At 37.5% G+C, this 11,582-nt stretch overlaps 1 protein-coding gene across 2 annotated transcripts; it reads right to left on the reverse strand.

Moving 5' to 3' along the window:
- Positions 1–367: 367 nt before the first annotated feature.
- Positions 368–10,101, reverse strand: LOC124435849 (contactin-associated protein-like 2). Of its 2 annotated transcripts, XM_046985793.1 has the most exons (7): positions 9,789–10,100; positions 6,390–7,260; positions 5,438–5,695; positions 4,395–4,809; positions 2,885–3,135; positions 1,542–1,854; positions 368–1,008 (listed from the first exon to the last, which is right to left on the reverse strand). In XM_046985793.1, the coding sequence occupies exons 1-7, from the start codon at positions 10,028–10,030 to the stop codon at positions 818–820; spliced, it is 2,541 nt and encodes an 846-aa protein (XP_046841749.1). In that variant the 5' UTR covers positions 10,031–10,100; the 3' UTR covers positions 368–817. The 2 variants fall into 2 exon arrangements, with proteins under 2 accessions (XP_046841749.1, XP_046841750.1); XM_046985794.1 differs by lacking the exons at positions 368–1,008; positions 1,542–1,854 and adding an exon at positions 2,590–2,633 and having other exon boundaries at positions 9,789–10,101.
- Positions 10,102–11,582: the final 1,481 nt, after the last annotated feature.

Below are 11,582 nucleotides of genomic sequence, written 5' to 3' on the forward strand. Positions count from 1 at the left end.
TACACGCACGCTTGCGCGAGTACGCACAGCACACTTGGTGACTTACGCAACGAAACAATTTCAATGTAAAATTGACAAGGTGGGAGTATGTTTCGATCGTCACAATGTTCAATGACTTTCTAAACATTGCTACTTGCTTACGCAACGAAACAATTTCAATGTAAAATTGACAAGGTGGGAGTATGTTTTGAGCTTCAAATGCTCTTTCTAAACATTACTTGATATGACGCGGCAACGATTTTTTGAGCTGGATAGAGATGGGTGATGCTTGCTAACATCACGTCTAATGGGGGAAATCACCAAAACAAATAATATCATTACGTCATGAATAGAACTTATACGGCTGACAAATACTCAAAGCATTCTATATCATGTCCAGGAGGTTGTGATTATAACAAATGACTATTTATAACCAAATTACAAATCTCTATACAAAGTGCATTATACATTACACATGAAAGTTTTCCTTTACGTTTCTGTAACGATCTCCAACACTTGACAGCCAGGCAAGTGTTCTCAGTGAAAAGGAAGTTCATGGAAATTTACAACAAGATGGGCGATATATTAGTTACCAGTGTCATATTACAGTAAGGGCGCAGTTCGGTATATAGGAATGCTCGGCACGCCTGTTTTATTTGAAAACATTCCAAGACTTTTAGGCTCGAATGACTCAAGCGATGATTACATTGCACTAGGCGCTCACACGCCCTCTCGTCACTCGAACGAGTGCTCTTAAAAATCAAATATTAATGTGAACTATCGCCGAAAGTGATGTTGAAAATTCAAACATTCTCTCGCTGATTGCCGCAGCGATATTTCAGCATTGATCTTTGAACGAGACCGTTTTCTTTTTCTTCGTGGCCGAACGACCGTTAAGAAGATGGACGTCGACAACTTTAGAGTTTTTGAAATCATCGAAGTGTAAAATATCTGGGGTGTCAACCTGCAAGGAATGCCGGTATATTTCTATCGTTGGCATTCTGGACTCTTTGCTAAACGCGAATAAGCCTAAATGAAGCAAAGAAAGAACCCATGTGAGCAGTTTTAAAAGTTATGTGGAAAAAAGTTAAACACAATGAATAGTCGCTTAATTCATCACCCCCCCCCTTCTAGCATTTCTCTGACTTGGTCTACCCATTCATTCAATAATTAAGTTGTACGCAGGGAGTTTGAATTGGAGCAATGTTCCCTCCCCGGAGGTTTCCGTATGCAGGTTTGAAAAAATTAATGAGAATCTCCTTAATAATCGCAAATATCAGTAAAGTAAAACCCATTTTAATCGAAAGGAAACATTTTCAGGGAGGAGTTTCCTGACTTCCAGAACTGGATATGGACTTCGTTTCCCGGTAGCAAATTTCAAAAATACAAATTTCCTGCTAAATTCCCGACCTCGTCAGAGGAAACACTCTAAACTGGACGTAAATTTTAGCTGCTAAACCACCATTGACAAGTTTTCTCAAATCAATTGTGCAAACAAGAGTTTAAATCATTTCCAAAACATAAAACAAAACCCGATAAATTGGTTTGTATGGAGTCGATACCTTTCAACCAGACGCCATTTTTATTCTTATTTCGATAAACTAAAGCTGCGAGCACAATTGAGCCAATCATGACAAGCGAAACAGTTGAAACGACCAATATCAACCACCAATCAGAAAATTTCGTTTTTTCCGAATTTCTTTCAACATTCGCGACATTCACGATTAATGGATTTGGATTTTCTTCCGGCACAAAAGAACTGTCGCTTATGACCTTAGTCGTCGAAGTAGACTGTGTTAATCCTAGGGAAAGGTATGTTGTCGTTGGCTTATATGTTGTTGAGTTGTTTGTTGTCTTCCTCTTTGTCGAAATCATCTAGTTTAGGTAAAAACAAAGGAACATTAGGCAAATATACAAAGGAAAGGACATGGGTCAGGGTGTAACATTGTTCCTATCAATCAAAACAATGCAATAAGAAAATTACATTACGCTAAAATGCATAATTTTATTACTCATGCCCGCAATTCCTTTCGCTCCACGCCCTGGACTTTTAAGGTCTGACTCTCTACTTTAGTTTTGAATTGTCATCTTTTCAAGGACGTGGAGTGAAAGGATTTGAGTATGAGTTTGTTTGAAATGCACAAGTGTGTTATGCATGTTTGAGTATTATATTTTTCGAGTATTTGCTCTGAAGACAACAATTATTTAAGAAATAAAAGATCTTCGTGTCTGCCTTTATGTCTACCTTTATGTCTACCTTTTGGTCTAACTTCATGTCTACCTTTGTGTCTACCTTTGTGTCTACCTTTGTGTCTACCTTTGTGTCTACCTTTGTGTCTACCTTTGTGTCTACCTTTGTGTCTACCTTTGTGTCTACCTTTATGTCTACCTTTATGTCTACCTTTATGTCTACCTTTATGTCTACCTTTATGTCTACCTTTATGTATACATTTGTGTCTACCTTTGTGTCTACCTTTGTGTCTACCTTTGTGTCTACCTTTGTGTCTACCTTTATGTCTACCTTTATGTCTACCTTTACGTCTACCTTTATGTATACATTTGTGTCTACCTTCGCACTGATCTGCTCTCGAGTTCTCCAAAAAGGCTTCTCCGTTGACATGAGCCAGTACAAACACTGTGATCATCTTTTATTTCTTTTATAAAATAACAGTAATCCGAAACAGATAAAGTTAAAACAAATGTTTTAATTTTTCCTTTAACATGTATTCATGATTGATTTGCAAATATTCGTTGATTGATTTAATTTATTGACCTCTGATCGGTTTACACAAGATAAACTCAGCTAAAGACCACTCAGCGCACGCGATTCATTTTTGTTTTTTCATAAACTATTTTGCAACTTGTAAAATATATTTTTGCCCTACAATCAACAAAAATTTGGTACCTGCGTTGTTGGAGCCTGGGGCCGAGTCGGTTTAACCGTAGACGTGATCTTTTGCCATGGAAACAACGGGGGGCGTGTCGTGACGAGCGGTTGACAAGCGACACCAAAGAATTTCTCTTTTTCAATCGCGCGGGCCCGCGTTTTCTTGCGTCCAAAACATTCCAGCGGACCCACGGTGAAGTTTGAACTTCCAGCGGACAGTGGAAAAAACAACGCAGCGACGGGTAAATGGTCTTTGTTCGTAAGATACCCTATAAAACGACAGCATTTTAAACCATTGATTGTTTTTTACTTTCTAAACGCTGCCAATCACTTTTTACTGATAGAGTGACAAAAATGTGATTTCTAATGGAAGATAACTGCTGTGAAGAATCTCTTGAAATGTTATCAGTAAACACACATAGTTACACATAAGATATCTGTTTTTAACTAACAACGAGGTTGTAGGAACGTTTTCACTTTGCGTCTATCTTTGTGTTGTGTCTACTTATATGTCTACTTTCATGTCTACCTTTATGTCTACCTTTGTTTCTACCGTTATGTCTACCTTTATGTCTACCTTTGTGTCTAACTTTGTTTCTACCTTTATGTCTACCTTAATGTCTACCTTTGTGTCTACCTTTATGTCCTACCTTGGTGTCTTACCTTTTTGTCTAACTTTCGGTCTGCCTTTATGTCTACCTTTGTGTCTACCTTTGTTTCTACCTTTATGTCTACCTTTTTGTCTACCTTTGTGTCTACCTTTGTTTCTACCTTTATGTCTACCTTTGTTTCTACCTTTGTGTCTACCTTTGTTTCTACCTTTATGTCTACCTTTGTGTCTACCTTTATGTCTACCTTTATGTCTACCTTTATGTCTACCTTTTTGTCTACCTTTTGTCTACCTTTGTTTCTACCTTTATGTCTACCTTTGTTTCTACCTTTGTTCTACCTTAATGTCTACCTTTGTGTCTACCTTTATGTCCTACCTTGGTGTCTTACCTTTTTGTCTAACTTTCGGTCTGCCTTTATGTCTACCTTTGTTTACCTTTATGCTTACCTTTATGTCTACCTTAATGTCTACCTTTGTGTCTACCTTTATGTCCTACCTTGGTGTCTTACCTTTTTGTCCACCTTTCGGTCTGCCTTTATGTCTATGTTTATGCTTACTTCTGTCTACCTACTTGGCATGCAAAGCATTATTCGGTTGTGTTTTTAAATAAGTTAATAATATGAAAGATAAAGATAAATTGTGCCATTTATCATATAATTTTCAAAGGGACCCCCTAAGTCGATCATACTACATCTACAAACACGAGATCATCTCAAGAAAATCTCACGATTAGTAAAATTACTTAAGTAAAATGGGTTTGGATCTTGTCCTGACGGTATACAATGAATATTACAATCACGTAAAATAGAGATAACATAATTTCAGATTATCAATTTTTAGTTTTTTACTTTCTTTCCTCACGTGAAATTCTACACATTCAATCACACGTCAGCTCATAACGTCATAACATCAACTTACCCGCATCTTGCCTCCAAACACCATCGCCAGTCTCACAGTTGCACATCTTTGCTGGATTATGACACGATTTTGTAGAACCACAAGCGCAGGCCGCTCCCTTTGTTGACCCTCCCCAATATCGATGCTCCATCCCATCGTGAGAAACCCAATAAGCACCAGGTAAATTACGGTCACGTGGTGTAAGAAACTTAGTGTTGATGCAGTTAAACTTGACATACTGCCGGCAATATCGACTTTCTTCAACCATAGCACGGACGTTTGCAAGATCGACTCCCCCGTAATCAAGTTTGTGAGCCCAACTTTTCATAGCATAGCTATATCTGTACGCTTCATCTCTTATCTGAATGGGACGCATGCTTCGCGTGTGATTGACAACAGTCACGGCCTCTGTATCACCAGTCATGTTACATAGAACCTAAAGGGTCATTAGAAATACCATGTATTGAAGAAAGAGTAAATTTACCATGAAGGAATATGCTATGGCCGAAGTATCTCCAAAGCCAGATACACTGACGCTTTTAAACCGAAACCCCGATGTCATGACGTGACATGATCACAAAACAATGAATTTCAATTTGACTGGTAGAATTCGATGTCATTTTAAAACTTCGTGAGTTTTTGGTTATGGAACCCTCTAGGATGAACGGCTTCAACTCGAGAGTATGGTTATATGCTGATCGTACAGGTTAGTGCAGTGATGATGACTGAAGGACGTTTAGAGTCTTTAGACAACCTTGATTCTGAAAATGATTACCGCTAAAGTTGCCAAAACATCAGTAAACACCAAGACCAACAGTTCATCTTAGGACTGCATCAACCTGGACGATCTGCTACATCTACCAGCACGTAATGGAAACTTCCTACCGGAGCTGAAGCTTGGGTTGAAAACCCTCATTATTTACTGTTTTTACATTAAATCCACACGGAGTATTGGTTTTTTATTAAAGATACAGAGGTGTCCCAAGGGTATCCCTAGCATGTATAAGTATTACGCAAACACGTGCTTGGAATTGTGGGAAATATGTGATAGCGAATGAACTTGCCTTGAATTCAGCAAGATCACCTTTACCATCGGGATCTATTGTACAGTAGGCATCTTGTTTCATCCCTAATTTTTTGTATCCTTGACAAGTTCTTTGAAATAATGGCGTTTCACAGAATCTACCACGAAAAAATCTCTTACAATGACACGTGAAATTGTTCGAGATTTGCTCACAGCGCGATTTGTGCTCACATGAGCTTGGATGACATAAACTTTGCATTCCACAAGTGCCAAGCTGAACATTCGCCACTTTAACATCCTTCAAAGATACACGTTTAAATCCATGAATATGAGTGTCACCTATTGTGGGAAGATATGACTTTTCCGGGCTTTATTTTTCTGGGAATATATATTTCGATATTACCTGTAGAGTAGCCTACCCGCAAGATTTAGTGTTACCATGTGAACTATTGAGCATTTTCATTATTCATGTACAAGTCTTATGAAACCTTTTTTCAGACAAAGTCAACACGGACAAATCAAAATGGAAGCACTAAAATGGCTGGCTGGCTTAATACGTCATTTGAAATATACAGTGCGGTAAAACCTTTTCATTTAGCAAACTGAACAAGAGAAGGAGGAGGGTAACTTAGGCTGATCCTGTATCATAAATTTTAATTTCACTACACCCGTAAGGGCAAAAATGTCGAATGTTTGGCTATTTGATAAATAACAGAATGCAATTTCAAGGAGAACTCTATAAGGTAACGTCATTTTACCATTTGAGAAGAAGTAAAATGTACACGAAACTCAAAGTAAAACTTTATTAGAATAGTCCAGTCAAACGAGTGCTTCACGCGTGGTCGAGCCCGATTTGGGGATCTTAAATGCCATGTTGGCATGTAAACAGTTAGTATGAGGCAGGCCGGTTATTTCCTATTGTTAAATTGTCTCTTCGCAACCACTCGTATCATCCGTGAATTAAACATGAAACATAAACATGTCTGGCTCACCTTACTTAACTTTCTCGCTTGGATAGCAATGCCATTCACTTTTAAATCCTTCAAACAACCAACAAAACCGAACATTTTCTTGTAGTATATGCCACCACCCACATACGTCACATTTTCAAATTTCAAACTGTTGACGTATTTGTTGACATGAACACTGGTGACGCTCGGCGCTTCGTTATCGACACGAAATGTAATTTTAGTTAGATTGACTGACGCAGTAACGGCATGCCATTCACCGTCATTGAAATTAACATTGTGCATCCACGAGTCTGTGCTTATACTGAACAACGGCGTCTTCGGAATGTAAAAATCTATCTTGAGTTTGCCATTTTGCAAGTAAACCCAAACTGATATTTTGGAACCCTCTCGATGAATTAATATACCGTTTTCATCGTATGTGCGAAATCTCAACTGGACCGAAAAGCTGTTAGGATTGCCAGTTGGAAATTTCAAGAAACCACGATCGTTATTGAAACCGAACGGTTCAAAATATACGGTTGGTTTGCAGCGAAACGACACATCACCAATTGCGGTGAATCCCCTTCGCTTAGAGCGAGCCTCAGATATTACGTTATACGTGTTGAATAGGGCGTCTGCTATACAACCCACAAAACCTCCCACCAGTTTTGTCTTTTTCATTTCGTTCGTCTTTTTTTGCGTCCCACCGACGTATATTCTAATGTCAATACGGAGAATGCGTTGAGCATTGAAACGTTTTGCCATCTTTATTGGCACCAGTCTTGGAGCCTCTTTGTCTAGGCGCACGCGAAGTTTTTGTACGTCACGTGTTATGACAACGCTATGCCATTGGTTGTCGCAAAGCTTATCACCAAAGATGAACATGAATTCTTGACCCATGTTTATGGTGTATCTAAAAGCGCAAGTTTAAAATCAAAAGTTAGTTGTGAACTGATCCTGCTTCAAGATGTGTTGGTGATGTGCATAAATTTGATGTCCCATCAAATTATATGCACAAGTTTTTAGTTGTTGCGCTATTCTTGGTTTGCAAACTACGTCATAGTCGCCATGTTGAATAATTTCAACAAAGGATTTTCTTTATTTACAATGCAAATTTCATCCAAATTTCAAATGGCAAGCAATCCATTGTTCTCTTACTCTCAGAGATGGTTGTAACCCACCATTGGCCAAAATGGATTTCCACGGCGCAATGAGTGATTTCCCAAATCTTTGCAGAGTTCATTTGCATTTTTTCTCAAATGATACATCCATGAAATGATTTTTGATGCAATGTAATATACCTAAACGCTTAGAAATGCGAATGGTCTTCGAAAATGGGAGGGATGGAGTGGGTTGTTGAAGAAAATGTCTCTAACCGGCACTTTTTCCCTCCTCTCACAAGGCACTTACATCCTCAGCTAAAATTTTTGGCAGAACATTTATTCAAGTAAAAGACATCGAGTGTCTATACTCACATTGGCAATTTAAATCCGCAATGAGGGTGTTGTTTCTCTACTTGTAAAAAATTACTGCCCACTAATAGCAACTAAAGCTTATCGATAGATTCCGGCAGAAAACGATGGGAAGCATTTTATTATGCAAATCGTGTAGCAAACGTTAATGACAAACAGGTCATTTTTGATAAAAGCTTGAATCAATTTAAAAACCTGCCACACGTTTTGATGTAATACAATATGACGTATACAACATGTGAAATCCAGGCTTCACTTCTTTAATTAGACCCTGCGTGCTCCAGAATTACCTAACAACGCTAGATGACGAAAGACCTATATTTATTTAAAGACTTTCAAAATTATGTCACATGTCTAGGAGTTCGGAGATTTGTTCTTCTCTATGAAGTCGAATCTCCGGGTACGTAACTCGCAGACAGCATACGTACATCAGTCTGGCGGGGCTAACAACACAATGCCGTTTGTGAAGATTTTCTCTTGTAATGTTAAGGCATTGAATTAGTGGATTTTTAATACTTCATTTACTTCAACCGCAAATTGTTCTCATAGCCCTTTGAATACACTATACGCGACAAAACAAACGCGCAACACCTGCCTTCGCCCCAGTCTCCTGCTCTTCTTTGAGCAAAATATACAAATTACTCTTTGATGGAGTTCAGTTTTCGGGAAAAAGTTGTTATAGGTGGACGGCGGTATGAAGTATAACTTTTACATAAATAAATATATCTGGAAATTGTAATACATATATATATGCGTCAACTAAAACACAAGTGATGGACTTTTAAAAATAGAAACATTTTTCTCAACTAGAGTTATGACCATATGCCGGTTTCATAAATTTTTCGTCCTTTTGCAAAGTTTAAAATGCTCAAAGTTCGGCTTACGACGGGTATAGAGCATGGATAATTTCAAAGCTACGTCATGAAAACGTCTTTTCGAAATTCAATACAGCTGGAATTTGCTAATGTCTCATCAGAAGCAATTGCCTAGGCGCAATCAGTCGCCAGAAAAATTCAGCTGTTTAATCTATTTTTAGAAACCACAGCCGTAGCAAGATGGTATAATCTGTATATAGCTAATGCCAACAGCCTTATACATATCGTTACAATGTATGACAAACGCAGGTAGCAATTGAGTTTAGTAAAGATTGTATATAACTGACAATTTTACAAATTACGTTTGCGTAGTAGCCATGTTTTTTATGGCTTACGTCACGACTCATGGCTAACGAAGACGGATATAACGTGTGACTAAAATGTCATTAGATGTAAAATTGCATCATACTTCAATTATATCGCTAACTTCAAAGAAAAATACATCTTCATGGAGATTAAACAGTTTTTATGCAGCCATTTCTTAACTTAACGAAATTCATTCAGGCAAAGTATAAAGTTCTAGTTTATCAAACATTACTCACAAACCAAACACGAGGTCTATCGTTGGTACTACAATTTATTGGAACAATTTAAATTTCCAATTGTAACATTTTAAGTACACAATTCGACTGCCTTGGCAACAGAGATGCCTGTACGGTAAACAGCCAGCTTTTGCATAACAGCACTTATCAACACGAGAGAAAGTTGTTGCAACTTGTTTCCAAAAAATTACCTCCAGTGTAGTCTACCTGGGTAAACACACAACGGCCATGTAGCTACCAAAATGACTGACAGTTCAATGTTGAATTAAATGAACTAAGAAATACAGCTATAGTTAAAGTGTTATATATTGTTTAGACCAACATCAGGAATTATCGTTTCATGTGTTTTCAGCGTCTGCCTTAAACAATACTAACAGCGGGCCTCTAGCCAAAGTGAAAATACATCCAAAAATACCGGATTCAAGTTGAAAACTCAAAAAATAAAGCACTTTTAATTTATCCGAAACCAATCATGATAATTAAATAGCAACACAGTAGCAGTCGAACCGTTTTACACTGAACAAGAAACAAGGCGAGGGCATATGTTCCTACCTTAGTTTACAATTATACAGCTCCAACGAAACGTATCCAACACCATGAGCGTAAAATAACAAACCGTGCGGCTCGATGGTCCTGAAGCGAAGACTAAGTGTATCAGTCGCTCCAGCTATAGACGTATTTGTGCCGAGCAAATCGAATCTCAAGAAGCTCCTGCCATTGACATTCATTTCGGAACAAGCCACAGTCGATACTTGATAAGAGAACAGTGTCAATAGAGTATACAAAAACAGCATTTTAAAGACACTTGAACTCGCCAGGCGAACGTACTTACATGACAAAGAGGCTTTCGAGACTGCTTCAGGTGTTGTGCATGTTCTATGTTTCTTCTGAGGCTCAACGCAAGCGACCAATGAAAACGCAGTGGTGGTTTATGATTAGCCAATAGAATATTGACTTATACGTATTTAAGTTATTATAATGGCAGAGTATTTTAATTTCGACTTGGATTGATCATATATATTTAAAGTGTGAGGTCACAAAAAAACAATGAGTGATGAATGGGGCTGTTTTGAATGCACACGTCCATAAGTTATAATCAATAAACTTTTTCAACAACCAGGTTTAATTTGATTGATATATGTCGAGGGCCGTGGCTATTTTATCGCGCAACAACAAAAAACTGCCAAAAAGACTGGTATCAACTTTCCAATGCCATTGAACGAAATCGTCACCGAGATAGAATCGATTTTATCGAAGCAATAGATGAATTCTAAGCGTCAAAATTGCCAAAAAAGATTTTTCTTGATAAGGGAGGTGTAGGCGCCACTGCCCACAACAACTAACCAAAATATGGGCCCAGATTTTAAGGCCTACTGGCTAAGTGCCCTTGATGTTGAAAATGTTAATTATTAATCAACCATAAGCTGGCAACTTAGAACTAACAATGGCGGATTTGTACTTTTCAACGAAATTGAACAACTGGCTACAAAATTAAAACCGCTCTAACAATATTTCGGTTTCTATTATAGAATTTACATTTTATGATCTTCTTTTACTATTTTAAAACAACGCTTTCTGTTTCAATTCTTCAATGCCATCTAAGATTTAAGTTTTTAAAAGAACAACATTGATGAACGAAATAGTCAACGAAATTCATTATAGGCGAGTTCGCTTCGGGCAATCCGAAGATTGGGTGTAATTATCTAAAACACACGAGCAGTCATGTTTATTTTGAGTACATGATTGTCGGAACTAGACCGATTAATGATGAGTTTCCGCCATTTTAATGTCAAGAGTTCGGTTTACTATGGGGGAACTTTCTAAGGTCGATTCACAAATAATAAAATATTGCACTTCGCACCTAAGTGAGAAAACCCGTCCGTATGACGCAAGCGTAACGTACAATTGAAAAAATGCTTTGTGGATACACTTGTGTCTATATATAGTAATGATTTCAAGTTTTAATTAGAGCATACGTATATTTCAAAAACAATTTCAAACTACCGACTGTTTTCGGTAGAACAGTTAATTTAATAAGAGAATCGCTAAAAAACAAGATGTTCTAGACTGTTGTGACTCACTTATGTCGCAAAACAATATTCTTGCATTTTGTTAATAAAAACAATTAATGGAAGACCTCTCACTGGCATATAACGTTTAATAGATGTTATTAGATAATGTGCAATCATAAAAATTCTTTGTTCGTCATCATATTTATTTTGGGAGATGTTTTCAACATGTTGGGAAAATGCGTAGGTCAAATAAAAACACAACAATTTAGTGACGTGGCCGACTTTATCAAACAGAAAAGAAAAAAAAATTAATGGCTTCTGAAAAAAATACAGT

This window comes from Xenia sp. Carnegie-2017, unplaced genomic scaffold (genome assembly GCF_021976095.1).
Source record: "Xenia sp. Carnegie-2017 unplaced genomic scaffold, XeniaSp_v1 HiC_scaffold_16, whole genome shotgun sequence".
In the NCBI taxonomy this organism is placed as follows: domain Eukaryota; kingdom Metazoa; phylum Cnidaria; class Anthozoa; order Malacalcyonacea; family Xeniidae; genus Xenia; species Xenia sp. Carnegie-2017.

Excerpts from the sequence above, each read along its gene's own strand:
- LOC124435849 (XM_046985793.1), bottom strand. The coding sequence starts at position 10,030 with ATGCTGTTTTTGTATACTCTATTGACACTGTTCTCTTATCAAGTATCG. Across the intron at positions 4,810-5,437 it reads GTGATCTTGCTGAATTCAAG|GTTCTATGTAACATGACTGG; the intron begins GCAAGTTCATTC and ends ATGACCCTTTAG. Across the intron at positions 3,136-4,394 it reads TGTTTGGAGGCAAGATGCGG|GGTATCTTACGAACAAAGAC; the intron begins GTAAGTTGATGT and ends GTCGTTTTATAG.